The 24,313-nt window shown below is 47.0% G+C and overlaps 1 protein-coding gene and 1 long non-coding RNA gene across 5 annotated transcripts in view; one reads left to right on the forward strand and one right to left on the reverse strand.

The window, feature by feature from the left end:
• Nucleotides 1-24,313, reverse strand: part of LOC308585209 — a 493,513-nt gene that overhangs the window by 247,795 nt on the left and 221,405 nt on the right. The gene's annotated exons all lie outside the window — the stretch shown is intronic.
• The window catches only part of WDR49 (WD repeat domain 49), a 116,389-nt gene that overhangs the window by 87,325 nt on the left and 4,751 nt on the right, over nt 1-24,313 (forward strand). For all 4 annotated transcript variants that reach the window (XM_081190056.1, XM_081190058.1, XM_081190055.1 and 1 more), the window contains 5 exons: nt 553-740; nt 1,884-2,081; nt 10,863-11,047; nt 18,322-18,431; nt 19,793-19,939. In XM_081190056.1, coding sequence (XP_081046182.1) covers nt 553-740; nt 1,884-2,081; nt 10,863-11,047; nt 18,322-18,431; nt 19,793-19,939 — 828 coding nt within the window. The remainder of the gene's footprint in view (nt 1-552; nt 741-1,883; nt 2,082-10,862; nt 11,048-18,321; nt 18,432-19,792; nt 19,940-24,313) is intronic.

Below are 24,313 nucleotides of genomic sequence, written 5' to 3' on the forward strand. Positions count from 1 at the left end.
CCAAAATATCCATTAGAACATGTGCAAGTCCAGCACAGGCTCAGCTTCTTATAAAATGTGAAAGACTACAAAAATCAGAGGTCATTCTCTCTCCCCACAATCTCCATTTTGCCTGGAGAAGGTCATTTGCACGTCCTTACTTCCACAGAGCCTTCTTTTGATCCATCACCACAATTCTTTTGAGGTAGATCAGGGGTCGGCAAGGTTTACCGGGCCAGTTCACTCCTGCGGAGATCCTCCGTGGGCCGGGCCGGCACAATGTGACACCGGAAATCATGTCTGTGCATGTCCATGGCCGCAGAAATTGCTTCTGCGCATGCCCAGATGCTGAAAATCGTGCCTGTGCAGAAGCGATTTTCAGCATCTGGGCATGCGCAGAAATGATTTCTGGCACCACAGACATGCGCAGACATGATTTCCAGTGTCTGGGCATGTGCAGAAGCGATTTCCGCAGCCGCAGAAGAGAGCCCCCATGCCGCGCTGCACCGGGACCCCTGAGTTAGATGTTCCCAGAGCTAACTGGACTAACGCACCATGGTTTTCATGTTTTAGGAGGTGCAAACCTGGTATCCTGTGGAGGTGCTGGTTACGTGAGGTTTTGGAACACGCAGAGAGGGAAGCTGCTGGCAGAGTTTGAAGCCCATAGCGGGGTGGGGTCCATTATCATGGCCATTGATGAAAGAAGCCAGTACCTCATAACAGGAGACCTGGTTGGATGGGTGAAGATCTGGAACATAGAGGTAAGTGGAAAGAGTCATACATCAGTCGAGAAGAGGTAAGGCAGACTGAAAAATAATAAGCTTCTATTCAAAATCATGGCCGAAGCATGGTGCATTTAGTTTCCAGCCTCTTTTGTGTTTCTTTTTTCCTTTTTTAAAAAAGTATTATCTGATGTAAATCATTCCAAGTAACATAACTAGCAGCACTGCCCCAACTAGGGCTTAGTCAAAGCAGGCTCCATGACATGGTAGTTGAGCCAACGGTCTGACTCAATATAAGGCGGTTATATTTGCCCGGCGGAATTTCCAGGCGGAATTTCCAGAAATATCTGAAATTTCCGTAAAAACCCAGACATATGCAACCTGTGTTGGAAATGTTGATTTCCCCCCCTGGCAAATTACCTTAAAAATAGCTCAAAAACCTCTCTCTTTTTGAGATTTTGCCAAAAAAGTTCAACAACTTTGGCCAAAAAAAGCTCAACAACTTATGTGTCTGGACTTCCACTTTTTGAAATATGGCAATCCTAGCTTAGATGGCCACATTCATAGAGGGTAAGTCTGTTAGCTATGGAACCTTCATGTCCTCAGGCAGTTTCCCTTCAAATAACAGTCCATGACAGTAGATGAAGGTGGACATTCTGAGAAGCCTCCATCTCAAACCCAATGACCAAATGTGGCTCTCCAGGCCTCTTTATATAACACTTGAGGTGCTCACTAGGCCACACCTCATTTCCCCAGGCGAAACCCTTTGTCCGCACCTCATCCATGTCCTCCTTGGGGGCTTCTACCTGCCTGGAAAGTGTCCTTTAACTGGATGAATGATGGAGTAGTGTATTTGTGTTGGGTAGAAACCTATTTATATGGCTGGAATGTAGCCCATTGTACAAAGGTAAGAGTCACACCCACCAATCTGCCCATTTTTGCCTCAGGTCACACCAAGCTCTGGCCCCCCAGAAGCTGCCCAGAAGTCCCCAGAAGAATGTGGCCTTTGGCCTGGAAAAGTTCCCCAATCTTGCTATAGGCTATTCTCTCTCTTTCTGCGCTAGATATGACCCAGTAGCCAATTTCAGATTTGCAATGCAGCCCCCAGCCAAAAATCATTCCCAATCCTTGTCCTTTCTTTCTAATAACCTTAGCACTTGCTTCTTTTCTTCCTCCCACAAGGATTACTGCCTTACTTTGGGAGAAAATGTGAATTACCAACCACCCACTCTGATCAGATCTTTCCAGATGCACGATGATTGTATCACTTATCTGGAGACCTGTGTACGAAACAACTGCCTCTTTATCCTCTCGTCTTCGGCAGACTGCAGCATTGTTCTTACTGATATTTCTGGCATTCCGTTTGGAATATTTGGGCAGGTAGGAAGGTGGCTGTTTTCACTGTGTTTTTGACATTACTATTTGCTTCCTCTCAGCGTTGCACTCATTACCATCATTTAAGAATAAAAAGTTGTCAAGGATTCCTGCGGAGATCTTTCCCCAGGGGAAGGCACATAAAGAGCAATCTCATATATAGTGTGCCAGGTTTTCTCTCCCTTGCCAAAAATACATAAAGCAACAACTCACAGGGACTTTGGCACATCTCCCCGTTAAATGCGCCAAAGGCAATGTTTGAAATTGCAGAGAGGTAAAAGCTTTCCTCAAAGCACGCATAACTCAAAGAAATAATTGGATGGGTCGTAATTTGTCTAAATAAAGCTGTGATGTTGAGAGCACTGCAAATCCTGAATGTGAGACACAGCTGATATAAACTCTATGACCTTATTTTTTAATACACTCTCATTGGCCAGCTATAGCGGTAGCAGCTTTTAAGACATCAGCTATTAGGACGTTAATGCCCAACCCGTCTTTGGAGATGAGTGCCTCACATTTATTAAGCCAATTCAAAGTGGTTTCATTATTGGATTGTTCAAAAAACTAGCAACACCACCCCATGGTTTTTGGAAGTCTGATGTCTGGCATATTTTGCAGCTTCAGGCATTGCGACAGCAGGGCAATGTTTGTTCTAGGCAAAACAATTTCCAGAGAGGTATGCTTCAAAGAGTGGCAAAAAACCATATCAAGGTTAATCTGACAGGGAAGGAAGCCCAGAATAAAACATAAAGTTATGTTTGATAGAAAAGAAAGAGGAGGCTTCACTCTACCGGACCTCCAAATCTACTTTGAGGCATCATGTTTATGGTGGATAAAATACTGGATATTGTTGGAAAATACCAGAGTGTTAAATTTGGAAGGACATGATATACAATTTGGGTAGCATGCCTACATATGGTATGTGTGATGGGATGATGAGCTGCTTGTGCGTAAAATCGTAGTCCCTCAGAGTTTGTTCAAGTCCACAAACCTCTGTCTGTGACGGAGCCCCTCAGACATGGCTCCTCTAGTCACTTGCAGATTCCGACAGTGGCTGCTTTCGGAATCGCCTCCAACATAAAAGCTCCTTAACGGAAACACGTCTTCTGGACTCACGGCGTGACAGTTTCCGGCGAGGAGTGGGTCTCCCTATGGGAGGTCCCGAAACCTCCCCACTGTTCTCGCTGGACGTGTCTCTGAGCCCTCCCTCTTGCTCGCTTTCCCTCAGAGACCCACCTCTCCCCCTGCTGGTTCCGGCTTCCGCTGCTGGGTCTCTCCCAACCTCCGTGAGCCCTTCCACCACCTGTCCCTCCGATGGCAGTTCCCTGACATCCACCTCCCCTCCAGGGCCCCCGTCACCCCTCCCGTTCCCTCTCCTCTGGGCGGTGAGGAGGTAAAACCCCGAAAAGAATCCTCTTCATCTTCAGACGTCTTGAACATTTCCCTCCATTGGTTGCCGTTCCGGGTCGCTGAATCCTCCTCCTCCTCGGAATCTGTGAACCCCTCCAACTCCTCTTCCTCATCTGTGGTTGCAAAGTATTCCCTCCGGAGCCTCGCTACAGGCTGAGGTTTACGTGGGAACCTCTGATGAAAAGTTTCTATTAAGACCTCGTCATTGACATCCTCTGCCCTAACCCAGGTGTTTTCCGACTCCGGTTCCCCTTCCCACATTACCAAATACTCCACTTGATCTCCCTTCCACCTGGAATCGAGGATCTCTGCCACATGGCTGCTGTGTTCCCTTTCCTCCATTGCTGGTCCCTGGGTGAACCTCCCTTCTCTGTCCCCTTTATACGGTGACAGTAACGACCTGTGGAAAACTGGGTGCAGCTTCATGTGGTTCGGTAACCGGAGTCTGAAAGCCACTGGGTTGACCTGTTGCGTGACTTCAAATGGGCCCAATCTTTTGGGTCTTAACTTCTTACAACCCCCTTTGAATGGTAACCCTTGGGTTGACAGCCACACCTGGTCCCCCACCCTAATGGTTTCACCTTCCCTTCTGTTTTTGTCTGCCTGCCTCTTATACTCCTCCTTGGCCCTGTCTAAGTTGAGTTGTAGCTGACGATGGATCGCTTCCATTTCTTCTACGAACTGTTCGGCAGCCGGGACGCTCCATCTCTCCCCTTCCCCTTCTGGGAAAGCCCTGGGATGGCACCCGTAATTAGCCAAAAAGGGGCTCATCCCTGTGGACACGTTCTCCGCATTGTTGTAGGCAAATTCCGCCAACGCCAGCTTCTCCACCCAATCATTCTCTCTGTCATTGACATAACACCTCAGATATTGCTGGAGGATGCCATTGGCTCTTTCCGCCTGCCCGTTGGTTTCAGGATGCCGGGCAGTCGAAAAATTGACCTCTACATGCAGTAAGCTCATGAGCTTCCTCCAGAACCTGGAAGTAAATTGTTTCCCTCGGTCTGAAACCACCCTCAAGGGGGCGTCATGCAACCTAAAAACATTTTCTACAAACAATTTTGCTGTTTCTTCTGCCGTGACAGCATGTGAGCAGGCTAGTGGCCCATTTTGGTTAACAGGTCTACCACAACCATGATGGCTGTTTTCCCTCTGGACTTTGGCAGATCTGTCATAAAATCTATTGACACTGCTTCCCATGGTCTTTCAGGTGTGGGTAGCGGTTCTAATAACCCCGCCGGCGCCCGCCTCTCCCCTTTGGCTCTCTGGCATTGGTCACAACCTCTCACATACTCCCGTACATCTTCCCTGACCTTGGGCCACCAAAATTCCCTGGTAACCAACCACATGGTTTTGTGTTGCCCAAAATGCCCCGCTGTGGGGCTATCGTGCAGCTGCTTGAGTACCTTCCCCCTCAACTCTCCTTCAGGTATACAGTGGTACCCCGCAAGACGAATGCCTCGCAAGACGGAAAACCCGCAAGACGAAAGGGTTTTCTGTTTTGGAGGCGCTTCGCAAGACGAATTTCCCTATGGGCTTGCATCGCAAGACGAAAGCCCATAGGGAAATGCTGGCGGTCAGGAGCAAAGACTTTCGCCCACAGCCGGCCTTCAGAAGAGGACCTCTTCTGAAGGCCGGCGGGGGGCAAAAGTCTTTGCTCCCCCCCGCCTGCCTCCCCCCCCCCCGCCTGCCCCGGGCGATCTTAAAATGCTGGCGGGCGGGAGCGAAGCGTTCGCTGCCGACCCCCAGCATTTTAAAATCTCCCCGTGTCCTGGGAAGATTTTAAAATGCTGGGGGTCGGGAGCGAAGCGCTGCAGACCCCCAGCATTTTAAAATCTCCCCGTGTCCTGGGAAGATTTTAAAATGCTGGGGGTCGGGAGCGAAGCGCTGCCGACCCCCAGCATTTTAAAATCTCCCCGTGTCCTGGGAAGATTTTAAAATGCTGGGGGTCGGGAGCGAATCGCTGCCGACCCCCAGCATTTTAAAACCTCCCCGGGACACGGGGAGATTTTAAAATGCTGGGGGTCGGCAGCGCTTCGCTCCCGACCCCCAGCATTTTAAAACGCTGTTCCGAAGTGGGGAGTGGGGGCGGGGACACCTGCCCCCGCCGCCCCACTTCGGAAAGCTGTTCCGAAGTGGGGCGGGGGGGCGGGGACACCTGGCCCCGCCGCCCCACTTCGGAAAGCTCTTCCGAAGTGGGGAGGGGGGGCGGGAACACCTGGCCCCGCCGCCCCACTTCGGAAAGCTCTTCCGAAGTGGGGAGGGGGGGGCGGGGACACCTGGCCCCGCCGCCCCACTTCGGAAAGCTCTTCCGAAGTGGGGCGGGGGGGGCGGGAACACCTGGCCCCGCCGCCCCACTTCGGAAAGCTCTTCCGAAGTGGGGAGGGGGGGGCGGGAACACCTGGCCCTGCCGCCCCACTTCGGAAAGCTCTTCCGAAGTGGGGAGGGGGGGCGGGAACACCTGGCCCCGCCGCCCCACTTCGGAAAGCTGTTCCGAAGTGGGGCGGAGGGGCGGGGACACCTGCCCCATCCGCCCCACTTCGGAAAGCTGTTCCGAAGTGGGGCGGGGGGCGGGAACACCTTCTGAAGGCGGGCAGGGGGCGAAAGTCTTTGTCCCCCCTGCCTGCCTTCCCAGGGGCTTTTAAATCGCCCCGGACAGCGGAGAAGTCCTCCGCTGTCCGGAGCTATTTTAAAATGCCGCCCGCCAGCATTTTAAGATAGCCCCGCACAGCGGAGAAGTCCTCCGCTGTCCCAGGGTTTTTTTAAAATGCTGGGGGTGGGAAGAAAAGCCCTTGTTCCCCCCCCCCCAGCCTTCAGAAGAGGTCCGGGGACAGGCTGTCCCCGGACCTGGTCTGAAGTCGGTTTCCCTAGGAACGCATTAATTGATTTTCAATGCATTCCTATGGGAAACCGTGCATCGCAAGACGAAAAAACCGCAAGACGAAGAGAATTGCGGAACGAATTAATTTCGTCTTGCGAGGCACCACTGTATACAGTGCTCCCTTGTAATACAACACCCCGTTTCTCTCCTCAAAACCTCCGGGTTTGTCTCCCTCCCTCCTGAGACCCCTGAGTTTGTCCTGGGCGTATTCATCATTCTCCGTTCCCTCTACCAGTTCTCTTCGCCCCACCAATGCCGCCCCACACACCCAGCGGTCCTCTGGAATGACATGTCTCTCTTCGGGTGCTCCCTCCCCCTCCAAATATTCAGGTTTGCGTGAGAGAGCGTCTGCCCTAATGTTCTCTGGGCCTGGCACGTAACAAATCTCAAAGTTAAATTTGGAGAACTCCTGGGCCCATCTCACTTGCCGTTGGTTGAGCACTCGTGCCGTTTTCCAATACTCTAGGTTCTTGTGGTCAGTGCACACTTGCACCTTATGTTGGGCGCCAATTAGCAGATGCCTCCATCTCCGGAACGCCTCATGAATGGCGAGTAGTTCTCGGTCATACACTGTGTAGTTCCTCTCGGATTTGTTCAGCTTTCGCGAAAAAAAGGCACACAGTCTCCACTCTGACTCCTCCTTCCCTGGCTGCAGAAGCACCGCCCCTATCGCTCTGTCTGATGCGTCAGTTTCCACTCTCATCGGTTTTTGTAAATCCACATGCAGGAGTTGTTCTTCCGAGGCGAAGGCCCTTTTTAGTTCCTCAAATGCTCGCTCCGCCTCCTCAGTCCAAACGAATTTCTTCTTACTGCTGAGACAGTCCGTAATGGGCGCCGTCAGGTGGGCAAAGTTTCGGATGAACTTACGATAGAAGTTCCCAAACCCTAGGAACCTCTGCACATCCTTCTTTGTTTTGGGTGTTTTCCATTCCAGCACCGCCTGCACCTTGCCGGGATCCATGGCCAATCCCTTGTCTGACAGGCGATACCCCAGGAATTCCACCTCCTTGGTATGAAACTGACACTTCTCCAGTTTCACCCACAGCTGGTTGGCTTGCAGCCTGCTCAACACTTCTCTGACGTCTCTCAAATGCTGCTCCTCATTCTCAGAATACACCAACACGTCATCTAAGAAGGCCACACAATTCTTGTAAAGCAAAGGCCCCAGTACGTGGTTCATAAACAATTGAAAGCACGCGGAGCCTGCTTGTAGGCCGAAGGGCATAACTAAATATTCAAATGCCCCCAAAGGGGTGAACATGGTGGTTTTCCATTCATCCCCCTTCCTTATTCGTATCAGGTTGTACGCCCCCCTTAGGTCCAGCTTTGTGAAAATCTTTCCCTTCCTGACTCTTGTCAAAATGTCGTCAATCCTGGGCATAGGGAAGGCCACTGGTTCTGACACTGCATTCAACGCCCTGAAGTCACACACCAGCCTCGGCTTGTCCGTGTTTTTTTTATCCACAAAAAACACTGGGCTGCCTCCCACCGCTCTGGACTCTCGGATGAAACCCCTCTTCAGATTTTTGTCAATGAACTCCCTTAGTTCTAACATCTCCCTGTCTGACATGGCATACAACTTGCCTACTGGGAGGTGTGCCCCAGGGAGTAAATTGATTTGACAGTCAAAGGGTCTATGCGGGGGTAGTTGGTCAGCTTCCCTTTCGCTGAAGACGTCGCGGAGATCTGCGTATTGTCGTGGTACCTTCACGTTCTCCGTTACTTCAGTCCCCGCTAGGGTGGCTTGGGCCCCTGCCGAACCCTTTCCCTCTTTGCAGTGTTCTAAGCAATGTGCTGAACCAAAGGAAACCACTCTCTGATGCCAGCCCACCAGCGGATCATGTAACGCTAGCCAGCTCATCCCCAAAATAATGGGAGCTCCTCCCAAGGTGGCCACATTAAACGCTATCAGTTCGGTGTGCCTTGCCACCTTCATTATCATTGGGACGGTCTGCAAGCTGACTTCTCCTCCCAACAGCTCCCTGCCATCGATCGTGGTCACCTGCAGGGGGTTGCTTAAAGGGATCGTCTGTATCTGGTGTTCAGCTGCAAACTCTTTGCTCATAAAATTGCAGGAGCTGCCTGAGTCCAACAGCGCCTTTATCTTTAGAGGGTGTCCGTTTGACAGCTCTAGCGACACTTCTATCACTAGGGCGGGTTTAGGAGGTTCTGGCGTGGGCACTTTCACTGCTCTTTGGCCTGGCTGCTGTGCCCCGACGGTGGCAGCCAGGCGTTGGCTTTTACTTGCTCCTGTATGTCTTCCTCTCTTCCCTCAACAGCTCCCACCATCCCTTGCCATTCCTTCCTCTGGGGGCAGACTCTGGCAAAGTGACCTGGCTGTTGGCAGAGATAACATTTCCGGGCGCCTTTTCCCTCCTTCTTTCCCCCCTCACTGGGCTTTGAAACTGCGCGCGCGCGCGCTGTTCCGATTTCCATCGGCTCTGCCGGCGGGAAAGTTGGCTCTGGAATGTCTGGAATGCGGAACTCCTTCCAACATTCCCCCTTCCCTTCCCGCCTCTCTAAGGCTCTCGCCTCCTGGCGCGCTCCTATGGTCAGCGCAGATTTGGTCAGCTGGTCCATAGACTCCGCCCTGGGGCCCCGGGAAAGTTCGTCTTTCACAGCCGAAGCAAGCCCTTCTTCAAATAGCATTTGAATGGGTTCCGCCGATAAGTCCCACCCCAATCTGTGAACCAGCATGGTGAACTCAGTCCAGTACTCACGAACAGATCGGCTCCCCTGTTTGCAAGCCATTAACTGTCTGCGCACCACTCCCTGCTCAATATCGCTGGAAAACATCAGATCCATGGCGCGAAAGAACTTCATCGTGTCCTTTAGGACGTCATTATTCGCTGCCATCAGGGGTCTAACCCAGTCTCTCGCCCCCTTTTCAAGATGCCCAATCACAAAAGCCACTCGTGATTCCTCGTCAGGGAATTCATCAAACTGCAGATTGAGGGCATATTGCATCTCTGTCCGAAAGGCATGATAGTCCTTGGGCTCCCCCCCAAACTTCTGCACCAATCCTGGTACCTTTCTGGCGAGCTGGGTGGCTTTCCCCTTTTTGTCTGCATCCTGAGCCCTCCTCTCCTCAAGCCTCACCGTCTGCAGCGCTAGCTGGATCTCCAACACCCGGTACCTTTCTTCCAGGCTTGGACCCGCTCCAGCTCCTGCTTCTCCGGTTCCGGCTGGGTCGCTCATGATGCCTTCTCCTGCACAAGCTGCTTTCAGAGACTGTCGGAATGCTGTGATGGGATGATGAGCTGCTTGTGCGTAAAATCGTAGTCCCTCAGAGTTTGTTCAAGTCCACAAACCTCTGTCTGTGACGGAGCCCCTCAGACATGGCTCCTCTAGTCACTTGCAGATTCCGACAGTGGCTGCTTTCGGAATCGCCTCCAACATAAAAGCTCCTTAACGGAAACACGTCTTCTGGACTCACGGCGTGACAGTTTCCGGCGAGGAGTGGGTCTCCCTATGGGAGGTCCCGAAACCTCCCCACTGTTCTCGCTGGACGTGTCTCTTGCTCGCTTTCCCTCAGAGACCCACCTCTCCCCCTGCTGGTTCCTGCTTCCGCTGCTGGGTCTCTCCCAACCTCCGTGAGCCCTTCCACCACCTGTCCCTCCGATGGCAGTTCCCTGACAGTATGGGAAGGCCAAAATGTATAAAATCTCTACAAACTATGTGATCAGAAAAAAAATATACAGAGTATGGGGAAAGTACAAAAATCTATAAGAAAAGAAAACACCAATGTGGATATCCCCAACTGAAGGAAAACAACAAATATGGATAAACAATGATTAACATATAAAGAAATCCTAGATCTTACAGGACAGGAACCAAGGCTGAACAATCCTGAGGAATTAAAAAATGTATTAATGCATTGGTTACAGATACATCAGATTAACGAACTGTTTAAAATAGATTAGGAAATTGGATTTGCAGAACAAAAATCCCAAATTACAATGGATTTATTAGAAACAAAAATAAAAGTATTATCAAAAATGAGCAAACTGCTGCTAGAGTGGGAAACAAAAGAGGAATTTGTGAAATAAGTATGATTAAGTGGACACAGGAATGTGGGTCATAATATTCATTATGAGCTATGGGAGAATTTATGGAAAGTAAATATGAATTTTACGGCGTGTTGCGCAGTAAAAGAAAATATGATGAAAATGACCCACAGATGGTACTCAACACCTGCCAAACTAGCAAAAATGTTGGGACTGCAGCCTTAGTCTCCTGAACAGGAGATGGAACACATAGACCCTCCACCAGTTCTCTGATGAAAATATGGACGTCCTACCATACCCTCCAACATTTCTCCAGTGAAAATAGGGATGTTCTAAGGAAAAGTGGGACATTCTGGGATCAAATCAGAAACCAGGACGGATTCTGTAAATCCAGGACTGTCCCTGAAAAATACGGACACTTGGAGGGTCTGAGATGGACCTCTCTTGCGAAGTTCTGATACGTGTACTGTACCCTCTGTTCCTTCTTAGGAAGGACATTGGAGGATTGGAAATCATGTTCCATCCTTCCTCAAGGAAGAAAACAAGTATGACACAGAGGAGGAGAATGAAATTAAAAAGAACACCGTATCCTTGGTTGAAGAGGAAGAGACTCCCCCTATTCCAGTGGAACAAGCTGTACCTGTTACAGAGGATAACGACAACTTCGCATGTGTGTAAGTAATTTCCCTAAAAGCATGATTTACAGTGACACGTTTGGAAAAAGGGAGGCTATTAAGACAGAGCCAAAGTATATAATTATCAGGAGCTTCCTTTCAGAGAGAAAAATTCAAATAGGCCTGGCCAGGAAATGGATTTCTTGTAGGAGATCAGAATCACCACCCCACCAGTAGCAGTTTTTCCTTGGGGTCTAAGTCAGAAAGGTTTGAGGGAGAAAAATATGATGCTGGAGAATTTTGTCCGGGAATGTTTGGGCCATCAAGTGAAGAGAAGCCGTTTCCTCTATGCTTTCAGGGTAGGTATTAACGGCTAGTACATGTTTGCTGAAATGAGCCAACTCTACAGGGCCTGAGAGCTCCATTTTGCAGCAGATGCCCTTTTGACTTCAGAGGTATCTCAGGATGGCAGCCAGGGAAATGGCCTTCTTCATGGTGGCACCCAAGTAGGGATGGAAGAGAAATTCCATTCAGTTTGCATTTAAAGGCACATCTACCTAATTTGCACTTCCCCAATCACAGCCATCCTTCAGATTTTTGCCATGCTGTTTTCTAGTCAAGTAATGTGCACAGAAATGCATATACTGTACTAGGATAATGTATGCATTAAGAAGCATAAATTAGTAAAAAAACGCAACAGTGCATTATATCAGGAAGTGTTGTGTTGCAGAAATGTGTATATTAGGCAATGCAAACAGATGTATATTAGAAGAAATTCAAACTAAATTGCTGCTGAATTTTCATGAGAATGTGGTTTTTTTAAAACCACAAACTAATGTGGAAATGTGGAGAAATGATTTTCCCCAGGTAAACTCACATGCCATCCTCACTTAGAATCATAGAATCATAGAATCATAGAATCATAGAGTTGGAAGAGACCACAAGGGCCATCGAGTCCAACCCCCTGCCAAGCAGGAAACACCATCAGAGCACTCCTGACATATGGTTGTCAAGCCTCTGCTTAAAGACCTCCAAAGTAGGAGACTCCACCACACTCCTTGGCAGCAAATTCCACTGTCGAACAGCTCTTACTGTCAGGAAGTTCTTCCTAATGTTTAGGTGGAATCTTCTTTCTTGTAGTTTGGATCCATTGCTCCGTGTCCGCTTCTCTGGAGCAGCAGAAAACAACCTTTCTCCCTCCTCTATGTGACATCCTTTTATATATTTGAACATGGCTATCATATCACCCCTTAACCTCCTCTTCTCCAGGCTAAACATGCCCAGCTCCCTTAGCCTTTCCTCATAAGGCATCGTTTCCAGGCCTTCGACCATTTTGGTTGCCCTCCTCTGGACACGTTCCAGTTTGTCAGTGTCCTTCTTGAATTGTGGTGCCCAGAACTGGACACAGTACTCCAGGTGTGGTCTGACCAGAGCAGAATACAGTGGCACTATTACTTCCCTTGATCTAGATGCTATACTCCTATTGATGCAGCCCAGAATTGCATTGGCTTTTTTAGCTGCCGCGTCACACTGTTGGCTCATGTCAAGTTTGTGGTCAACCAAGACTCCTAGATCCTTTTCACATGTACTGCTCTCAAGCCAGGTGTCCCCCATCTTGTATTTGTGCCTCTCATTTTTTTTGCCCAAGTGCAATACTTTACATTTCTCCCTGTTAAAATTCATTTTGTTTGTTTTTGCCCAGTTCTCTAATCTGTCAAGGTCGTTTTGAAGTGTGATCCTGTCCTCTGGGGTGTTAGCCACCCCTCCCAGTTTGGTGTCATCTGCAAATTTGATCAGGATGCCCTTGAGTCCATCATCCAAGTCGTTGATAAAGATGTTAAATAAGACCGGGCCCAAGACAGAACCCTGTGGCACCCCACTAGTCACTCTTCTCCAGGATGAAGAGGAACCATTGATGAGCACCCTTTGGGTTCGGTCAGTCAGCCAGTTACAAATCCACTGAGTGGTAGCAGAGTCAAGACCGCATTTTACCAGCTTCTTTACAAGAATATCATGGGGCACCTTGTCAAATGCCTTACTGAAATCAAGGTAGGCTATATCCACTGAGTTCCCTTCATCTACCAGGCTTGTAATTCTGTCAAAAAATGAGATCAGGTTAGTCTGACATGACTTATTTTTCAGAAATCCATGCTGACTATTGGTGATCACAGCATTCCTTTCTAGGTGCTCACAGACTGTTTGCTTAATGATCTGCTCCAGAATCTTCCCTGCTATTGATGTCAGACTGACTGGGCGGTAATTATTTGGGTCCTCTCTTTTCCCCTTTTTGAAAATAGGGACAACATTTGCCCTCCTCCAGTCTGCCGGGACTTCGCCTGTTCTCCAGGATTTCTCAAAGATGACTGCCAGTGGTTCTGAGATCACATCTGCCAGTTCTTTTAATACTCTTGGATGCAGTTCATCTGGCCCTGGAGACTTGAATACATCTAAACTAGCCAAATATTCTTGTACTGTCTCCTTAGTTATTCTGGGCTGTGTTTCCTTTGCTGAATCATTTGCTCCAAATTCTTCAGGTCGGGCATTGTTTTCTTTATCGGAGAAGACTGAGGCAAAGAAGGCATTGAGGAGTTCAGCCCTTTCTGTGTCCCCTGTTTGCATTTCACCATCTTCTCCTCTGAGTGACCCCACTGTTTCTTTGTTCTTCCTTTTGCTACGAACATACCCATAAAAGCCTTTTTTGTTGCTTTTAACCTCTCTAGCAAGCCTGAGTTCATTCTGTGCTTTAGCTTTTCTGACTTTGTGTCTACACGTGCTGGCTATTTGTTTGAATTCCTCTTTGGTGGTTTCCCCCCTTTTCCATTTTTTGTACACATCCTTTTTTAATCTTAATTCAGTTAAAAGTTCTTTAGATAGCCACCCTGGCTTCTTTAGGCACCTTCCATGTTTCCGTCTCATTGGTATTGCCTGACGTTGTGCTTTTACTATCTCCCTCTTAACAAACTCCCAGCCATCATGAACTCCCTTTCCTTTTAGTATTGCTGTCCATGGGATCTCACCCAGCACTTCCCTAAGTTTTATGAAGTCGGCTTTCTTAAAGTCAAGAAATTGAGTCCTAGTATGCTTGGCTGCTCCTTTCCGCTGTATAGTGAACTTCAGAAGAGCATGATCACTCGCGCCTAATGATCCTTCCACTTCTACCCCACTAACCAGGTCATCAACATTGGTTAGGACCAGATCTAAAATGGCTGTTCCTCTTGTTGCTTCTCCCACTTTCTGGACAATGAAGTTGTCTGCAAGGCCAGTGAGGAATCTGTTTGACCTTATGCTCTTGGCTGAGTTTGACGTCCAACAAATATCCGGGTAATTGAAGTCCCCCATTACTACTATCTCCCTTCCTTTTGCATGCTTGGCCATCTGTTCCAGGAAGGCATCATCTATGTCCTCCGTTTGGCTTGGGGATCTATAGTAAACTCCCACAATGAGGTCTCTGTTATTCTTCTCTCCCTTAATTTTGACCCAAATGCTCTCACATTGGCTTTGAGGTTCTAAATCTTGGATCTCTTCACAGGTATACACATCCCTGACATATAACGCCACTCCTCCTCCTTTCTTGCCTGGTCTGTTTCTCTGAAATAGATTGTATCCCCCCATTATTACATTCCAATCGTGGGACTTATCCCACCAGGTTTCAGTGATGCCTATTATGTCATATTTAGTTTGCTGTACCAAGAGCTCAAGCTCATCTTGTTTATTTCCCATGCTTTGCGCATTAGTGTACAGACATTGAAGTCCATTAATCATTCCCCCGTGTCTCTTATTTAAGGATTTTTTCCTCCCACCACTAGGTCCGCGTGCTGTTTGCTCCATTTGGTCTATGACATTTGGATGATCATCTTCATTAATTGATAGACTCCTACCTTCAGGAGCACTGTCTCCCTCCCCCACATTAGTCAGTTTAAAGCCCTCCTGATGAGGTTTCTGAGATTTTTGGCAAAAACATTCCTCCCAACCGTTGTGAGGTGCAGCCCATCACTTGCCAGAAGTCCATCTTCAAGAAACTGCAGTCCGTGATCTAAGAATCCAAACCGTTCCTGTTTACACCATTTGCGAAGCCAGCTGTTCACTTCCACTATTTTCCCCTCTCTCCCTGGGCCACGTCGTTCAACTGGGAGGACAGACGAGATGACAATTTGTGCATTTAGTTGCTTCAATTTCCTGCCGAGAGCCTCGTAGTCTCTTTTGATCTTCTGGAGGCTATTGCTTGCAGTGTCATTGGTTCCCACATGAACCAAGAGGAAGGGGTATTTGTCAGTGGGTTTTATGATTCCTTGCAGTCGTTCAGTTACATCTTGGATCTTAGCCCCGGGGAGACAGCACACTTCCCGAGACATCTTGTCAGGCCCACAGATCACTGCTTCTGTTCCCCTCAGTAGGGAATCCCCTATCACCACTACACGCCTCCTCTTGGGTTTGGTCGGGGTTCTTCCGTGAGCTGTCCGTTCCAAGGTCGCCTGCACATTCCCTGAGGACTGACTTTGCTGCTCGTCTTCATATACCTGATCGACTGTAATGTGGGAGAGATCCTCAAATGGAGTCTGCTCTTCGTCTTCCATGCTAGGGGAGAGGACCTCAAAGCGATTGTGTATTTCTAAACAATCAGAGTGAACCCTGGGCCTCCTACTTCTTTGAGTCACGTTTCTCCATATATCTGGCTCCTGTGTTGATGAACTAGCCTCCTTCTCAGGGGAGTCCCCTGTCTCCTCCTTGGTGGGGACGGTGTGCTCTGTTGCTTCCAAGAAGAGCTCCAGCTCTCTAATTCTTTGGAGCGTAGCTACACGTTCCTCCAGTTGCTGGACTTTGTCTTTTAAAAGGGCAATCAACATGCAATTGCTGCAGGTGAAGCTGCCTGCAACCTTTGGCAAGATGGCAAACATTGCGCAGGAATCGCAGGCGACTGCAGCTGTTCCCTCCCCTTCCATCTTGAGATCGTGTTGTTGGGGGTGGCTACAGAGGTCCTCCATCATAAAAAGCTTGAAGACAGGACAAATAACTTCGCCCACAAAAAAAAACCTAGGTCTCCCCCAACAAACGTTTGAGACTAGCTCCCCTAAATCTAAAAGATGGATATAACTGCGCGCGCCGCTAGGCGCGCGCCGCTGCCCTACAAACTCTGATAAGCTCCTCCCACAGCTAATCCCCTGCCTCAACAGAAACCCTGCCCCCTCTGACCTTTACACAGGGAAAACAGCTAATCAGCCACAAGAAACACACACACACAAGAAAACCCTTTTTGCTCCTTCTTCAACTGCTGCCCTACAAACTCTGATAAGCTCCTCCCACAGCTAATCCCCTGCCTCAACAGAAACCCTGCCCCCTCTGACCTTTACACAGGGAAAACAGCTAATCAGCCACAAGAAACACACACACACAAGAAAACCCTTTTTGCTCCTTCTTCAACTGCTGCCCTACAAACTCTGATAAGCTCCTCCCACAGCTAATCCCCTGCCTCAACAGAAACCCTGCCCCCTCTGACCTTTACACAGGGAAAACAGCTAATCAGCCACAAGAAACACACACACACAAGAAAACCCTTTTTGCTCCTTCTTCAACTGCTGCCCTACAAACTCTGATAAGCTCCTCCCACAGCTAATCCCCTGCCTCAACAGAAACCCTGCCCCCTCTGACCTTTACACAGGGAAAACAGCTAATCAGCCACAAGAAACACACACACACAAGAAAACCCTTTTTGCTCCTTCTTCAACTGCTGCCCTACAAACTCTTATACAGTCAGTTTTGGGTCCCAGATAAAGGCTCTCTTATTTTCCAAGAAATTGTAACTGGTAATTATTGTGACGTTTAGTTCTGGCCACCCAATGATTTTATTTTGCCTTTTCTCTCCTGATCCTGTGTATACTGTACAAGGCAAGTATTTCCTTTGGCCCCTGACACATAGCAGCCCAATAATACATTGCAGCAAAAGCTTCGGCCATGGCATAAAAGCACAGGAGCAGGGCGAGGAAGGAAGGTGGCAGTCCTGTGTGCAGATATCCCATGACAACGTGCTGCGTTCTGCTTTAGAAATAGGTTTTACAGCATCCTCATTTCATAGCAGTGATATACAGAAATACTCTTTATGACAAACTGGTCTAATTTTGCGCTTCTAACGGCTGAGAGGTTAGAGGTGCGAGGCTCTTTGATTCCGAATGAGCTCATACATTCTAAAATGTATAAATCTTTCATGGGGCTTTGTAATGTATACTGTGCCAGAGCATAAGAACAGTAAAATTAAACTCTGGCTAAGTGCTTCCTCAGTTTTAAATAACTTCCTTGATGTAACATAATGAAGCCTTTGTATTATTAAACATTTTAATAACCTTGGGCGAAAGAAGGTAACCTTCCTATACTGCCACAGCCCCCCAGGGAATAGTTCCTATGACCCTTTTGCCTGGAGCTTGATGCACTTGGGCAGGAAAAGATGCTGAGCACAGCAACAGTTGAGGATCCGCACAGCAGGATCGGTGCTGATGGTTGATGTGCAACTGGTGTGCTGGTTTCAGGAGACTGATTTGCTCAGTGTCGTCTCATGTCCTAAGGCAGGAATGGGAAAGGAATTTGGTTTTCAATGCACCCCCTGCCCGATTTGCTCTGACCAAAACAATATGCAAACCAAAGCAAGGCTATTCTTCAAAACGTACCCTCTGATTTTTGTGGTGCAGTTTCCCAACCCAAAAATGTCTACCAATTAAACCCACGTATTAGGAGGAATTGTGTGTAAAAACGCATACATTAGCAAAAATGATATCGAGGTTGTTTAAATAATTAAGACTGCAGTCCTGTGCACATTTATCTGGAATTTAGCTCCATTGGTGCTGACTCCCAGCTAAATGTGCATAGTACTGGTGCTGCAAACCAATTAAAGATTTATTTTGTTCACTTGAAATATTTAAATATATTGAAGCCTCTTCTGTGAAGAAGCCTCGTCTCTTGACAATTCTTTGATTTAGCCTTACAGCATGGTCTCAAACTTTAGGTTCACCTCTGTCTCATCCTGAGAGCTTCTGTTTGGGTGTTATAGGAATCTGACAACACTCAGCATTGGCGCTATGAAATATTTTCTTTGGCTGCTTTGTTTGATTCATCCATCTGATTTGTTCAGCCCTGTTAAGCCGACTGAGAGGGATGGATAGTGAACTCCACTTCAGGGTAAACATACCATTTGGCCTCTAATCCTAGTGCTCTGTTATATCAATAAATAAGAGTGGATGCATCTTCAGAAGTCGTGATCCTTTGTACACAGAAGGTCAGTTCAGGAAAACTATAAAACAAATTGTGGAATGTCAGTTCATTTTGCTTCCTGATTTCTGTCTGTCCAGGCTGAATATATGGGACAACACAATATTAGGTAAAAGATACAAAGAGGGGAAAACACAGAAGAGAAGAAAACATACCCTTTTCAACAGAACTGCTGTGATAAAGCCAACAGGTATGTCATTAATTTGATGAATTCAGCAACATTTGGGCATCTTAGTGGATGCAGCCAATCTGTTGGCTTAAAGCAAGGGTGGGCATCCTTCAGCCTAATGCAGAACAGCCTTCAGTCCCAAGTCCAAAAGCAGTCTCAAGCAATCCATTCAGACCTGGGGAGCGGCTATAGCTCAGTGGTAATAGCATCTGCCTTGCATGCAGAAGATCCCAGGTTCAACCCCAGCATCTCCAGGTAAGGCTGGGAGAAATTCCTTGCCTGAAACACCTGGACAATAGTGAGCTAGATGGACCATTGATCTGACTTGATATAAAGCAGCTTCCTATGTTCCTTACCTATGGCAAGAGCCACCAGTCCTTGTTGAGTTGAGTTGAGTTTGGATTTGATATCCCGCTTTATCACTACCCTAAGGAGTCTCAAAGCAGCTAACAATTTCCTTTCTGGTTGGGGAAGAAGAAGAAGAAAAAGGAAGAAGGGATAGGCTTCTGGCCCCACCCATTCCTGACTTTGACCCTCCCACAGTTGGCATGTGACTTCTGATAGATTGCACCTGAGGGAATCAGGCCCACAAAAGAAAAAATGGTTGCCCATCCCTGGCTCAAAGAAATGAATATTTGTAGAAATCGATATTCGTAGAAATTGCTGCTATGGGAGTTTGGAGTTCTGTGAGAGCATGGAATGTCCCACACTGGGCCTGCATACAATGTGGGCTGGATATATTCCATCCTTGATGCAGCGCCTCACACCCAATGCTATTTTTCAAGGAAAAGAGGGGCCAGAACTCACCATGAATGCCTCCCTTGTTCTCCTATAATGGCAATGGCACCCACCTGAGAGGTGAACTCCTGCTCACACCTCATAGAATGCCATGCCTTCACTCCCCTCACATTTTGCGGGGGGCAGGATTGGTTTGGGGGATGGAATGCAGGAGACTGTCACTGGAAGGAAATAGCTGAAAAGCCCCAGCGTGGCTTGTTGGATCCCAGCCAAGGGATAAATTGCAAGAACTAGTCAAGAACTTCCCATTGATGGGGAACCTCAATGAAAAGAATCATATTTATCTTATGTAAATGGCAGATTTCGTGACGTCTGCTTGGAAAACTTGCCTGTTAATTAAAATTAAGGGTTATGGCCCTCCCTTTCTTAATGCAGAAGATTAAGAGTTTTCCTTGGCAGAACTTAATAAAAAATGGCCAGTGAATCTCGCTGCATATGTATCTGTGTTTATCCAGCTGAATATTTCTCAGTTGTGGAAGTGGCATAGTATGATTAGGCACAAAACATTAGCTTTGCTTCAACTGCAATTGTGCTGATATGTGAAATGATTTTCTGCCTTTGGAATAATCCTCTGGTTTGAAAAGTTGTATTTAGGTCATTAAATATTGAAGCCCTGGAGGAGACGACAGAAATGAATGAGAGCGACTTTCTTCTGCACCCTGACAAATACTTTGGGGGAAAGTTGGCGGAGAAGGACTCTGAAGATTTAAAGCTGCCTACCCTTTCGGCAAGTAAGTAGACCTTCATTATATCCTCATTACTCTAGCTCCTGCTAGCAAGAGGCAAAAATAAAGGTCACTAGCTTATCTCTCTTAAAAGAAAGTAACGGTAATAGGAAAGTCTAGAATTTATCACTTGGCCACTGGCAAGCCTTTGAGGATGTGACAAGCCAGGAAGTTGCTGGAAGCATGCAATCCAAGCCGTAAACAAGGTTGGCATGTTAAATATGTCACTTGCCGTGGTCAAATGGTTAGGGTGCTTGCAGAGCAAACCTGCACTCAAGCTGTGGCCACTGAAGGATCAAAGGGGATGGTGGATGCTCAGTTACTCTGCTGGGATAGGAGATAGGCTGCTGCCACCATGACAGATAGTATTGGGCAGACAAATGAATATGCATGGTTAAATGGTGGGATTTGCTCCCATGAGATGTTTTCTGTACATGCAACATCTTGTATGAGGTGTTCATCATTGTTATCCAGGATGGCCTGAAGCGGATGTTGAGCTTGTGGTCCAGTCCCTGCCTTGAGTCAGCCACAGGTGGATTTCAGAACTGCTAGACGCCTTTGCTTTGCAGCTTTTCCCAGCCAACAATATGAGGACCATTTTCCTGGCCAGAGCAAAAGTCTTCAGGAAGGTGCTCCAGGTTCACGGGCAGCCCCCAAGTAGGAGCAGCAGGAGGGAGCTGCCTCTTGCTGTTGGTAGCTGATCACTGGAGTTCTTTTGCATGAACACAAAGGGGCTTGATGAATTGCTTTATCCTGATTCCATTGAGCCCAGTACTGGCCAGCCTGACCCACAGCAGATCTGCACAGGCTGAAGTGGTGCTTTCCCTAGGCCTGCTGCCCAAGATCCTTCCTGAGCCTGTGTCTTCCCTTCCACAAAACAACAACATCACACCTGTTCCTGGTTTCTTACCCCTCCCTCCCTTCTTCTAGCCAGTTTTTAAAGGAAGTCCTTTCTTTTTACTCAAAAACAAGCGAACATCTGCCCACACGGAATTCTTTAACAGCAAACATCACTTAAAAAAAATAAAATAATTGTTGACAAAAGACCCTTCCACTGTACCCGGAAGAATTCCCCTTGGAATTCTCTCCCCTTGGATAATTTTTGAACGTGATTTCTGAACACAAGTACCCTCAAGGATGGGCAACCACAGGTCTGAGGGCTGAAGGTGGCACTCCAAGCCAGGTCATGCACACTTCTAAGCCGCCCCATCAGCCCTCGATGAGTGTTCTTGAATTCTGATAATGTTTCCTGCTTGCCTGGATGGAAGAAAAAGACGGGTGCATTAGAGTGTGCAGAAACTAGCCAACTTTTCTTGCTGTCATCTGTCCATCTCGAGAGACAATGGAGTGTGCCTCTGGGGCGTAAGTCAAACTGATGTGTTAGCAGCTCCAAAGTGACCTCCTCGGGGCGCAAGCCTGGGCAGTGTGTCTGGACATCCTGGGCTGTTCAGAAAACAAGACTCTCCTCTTGGCCTTGCTTACATGGTCCATAGGAAAGTTGAGAAATACGTTTGGTACAGGCCTGGCTGCAGGAGTTGCTGGAAGGAGGCGCACAAGCCACAATCCAACCATCTTAGGGACTCCACTCTGGATTTGTGTAGGCTTTACTTCTTAGCCCTTTCTTCTCCTGAATATGTCTCTCAAGGCAGCAGAGGGTTAGAATCAGAGTTTTCCTTCTCCTGGATGGGCTACCTTCCTAGGTTGACAAGCCCCACTTGCTCCTTAGCCTACTGTACAAAGGTAAATTTTGTATTCATTGCTTTTGGAACAAGAGGGAGACAGATTAAAATTGCAGAGCTCTGAAAAATTAAAAAACAGAGTACGAGATTGGCTCCATTATTATCAAATAATGGAGGCATACAATTTGGACAAAAAATTAGGCTTCCAGGTGGAAAAATCAAAATTGGAAACAGAATTGTTAGACCCTAAAGTTAAGAATTTGTCAAGAATGTATAACTTGCTGTTGAAATGGAATACTCAAGATGAAACGGTGAAATCTGCTATGATTAAATGGGCACAAGATGTTGGACATAATATCATGATGGCTGACTGGGAACAGTTATGGACCACTGGTATGAAGTTTACGGCATGTAATGCTTTAAAAGAGAATTTAATGAAAATGATTTACAGGTGGTACATAACACCAGTCAAGCTGGCAAAAAATTACCATCTGCCTGATAATAAATGTTGGAAATGTAATGAAACTGAAGGTACATTTTTTCACCTTTGGTGGACATGCCCAAAGATTAAGGCATTCTGGGAGATGATCTATAATGAAATGAAAAAGGTATTTAAATATACCTTTCTGAAGAAACCAGAGGCCTTTCTCCTGGGCATGGTCGGCCAATTGGTGTCAAAGAAGGACAGAACTTTTTTCATGTATGCCACAACAGCAGCAAGAATACTTATCGCAAAGCACTGGAAGACACAAGATTTACCCACTAGGGAAGAATGGCAGATGAAGCTGATGGACTACATGGAACTGGCGGAAATGACTGGCAGAATCCGAGACCAGGGAGAAGAGTCGGTGGAAGAAGATTGGAAAAAATTCAAAGTATATTTACAGAAATATTGCAAAATTAATGAATGTTAGAAGGATGCTGGAATGAAGTTATATGGCTTTAGCAGAAATGTTATAAAGAATTAAGTAAAAACAGATTGTTTATGGACCAAAGTGGACAATTTAAGGTTAGAGTGTCTTAAGTTAAATTTTAGAATGAAAATTGAGAAAGATGGAAAGGACTTGCTGAAATAGCTAATTAAACTAGAATACAAAAAAGGGAGGTGTGAGGAGGTCGATGAAACAAGTATATGAAAGGTAAAGACATGGAAAGGTTGGATGTGTTTTTAAATGTTTTTGTTTTGTTCCTTCGTGGTTTTATTGTATTGGTTTTTTTGTTTTTTATGTATTGTATTGCTTTGCTTTGTTTAACTCTTTTTTTCGTTTTGTAACTTTTGTAATTTTTAAACTTTTAATAAATATTACTTTAAAAAAAAATTGTATTCATTGCTCTACTCACCTTTGTCTCTAGCCATACCCACCACTGGTAAGTGGCTCCCTGGAAGGATGCTCAGAAAAAAATGTGGCGCTTGGGCTGTAAAAGGTTCCCTACCCCTTTGTTGATTGATGGAGAATAGTTGTGGGGACATCAGAAGAAGTGGTTAGCATAGTGCTGCTCAGAAAGTACTGCCTTCGTGACAGCAGATTCTTCACCAAAGGCTTCCTCAGATGTTTCGTAGGCTATAACAGTGAATGGAGCTGGTGCAGGAGAAAGGCTATTTTCATATCTCAGCATCAGCACTCCTGACTTGATAGAGGAAAAAATATATCTTCCACCTAGATAAGAAGAGGCAACAGAGAATTAGATGGAAAGCCCCCTGAGGGGGAAAAAGGAGAGAATTAAATGGGAGTTTATGCTGATGATTCAGCACAGCCCAATGACAGCCCCCACATGGCTCCAAAAAGCAATTAAAAAAATTAAAATATAATCCTTTTGGAGGCTGGATCAATTCCCAAAGAGCTTTTTTGACTAGCCAGGTGCATGATCTCAGTTGGCAAAATGCTGATTTTTCTTTGCTGTCGTTAATCTTGCCAGAATTTTGGATCTTTCCCTGTTCCCCAGGAGCTTTGGATACAAAACACTATTATTAAATTTATATGAAGCACTTCAGAATTTTTCTCATTAATCCTCCTGAAACTCCTGTTTTAGGCACTAAATAAGCTAACTAAGACTAAATAAGCTTTCATGTTAACTTTCAGTAAGGAGTTTGCAACCATTAAAGATTCAGAAGGTTTTTGTTTTGGTATCCAGGGTGATCAATCTCTCATTGTCATAAAAATGTGTAAACCTCAATGTTTGCTTTGGAAGTCATATTGCTATGCAGTTTGAGCCCTTCTCCTCACCCTTAAAATGGATGGGGGTGAGTGGAATACTCAAGTGAGGAAGAATACAGCCTCTGAGATGAAGCTCTTTCATGCACCAACTGGACAATATAATTTTGGAGTCAGGGGTGAATCCTAAGTCCTGGATTTGCCTGTTCACTTGAATAGGCACATGGAAGCCTATGTAGCTGAAGTTATGGTTCAGCTGCAGCCACCTTCTTATTCGCATACACAGAGATCTAGGTCTGTGGTTTGTGTGGCCTCCAGTGGGTGGGCTAACAGCAGGCAGGAGATCAAGGAAGCAGCGCTGGTCGCAGGTGTTTAACCTAGGAGGGAGAGGTGCTTTACAAAGCACTTTAGCAAACTGCTCTGTGAAGCACCTCCCCACTCCTTTAAAAGGGGAAGGAGATTGGCAAAGGGGTTGGCAGGGTTGGTGAGTGAAGTGAGCTGGGGCAAGGCCCCTAATAATTCTACAAGGGAGCGGGTGGTGCTGTGGT

This window comes from Podarcis bocagei (genome assembly GCF_964188305.1).
Source record: "Podarcis bocagei genome assembly, chromosome: 4".
NCBI classification, from domain to species: Eukaryota; Metazoa; Chordata; class Lepidosauria; order Squamata; family Lacertidae; genus Podarcis; species Podarcis bocagei.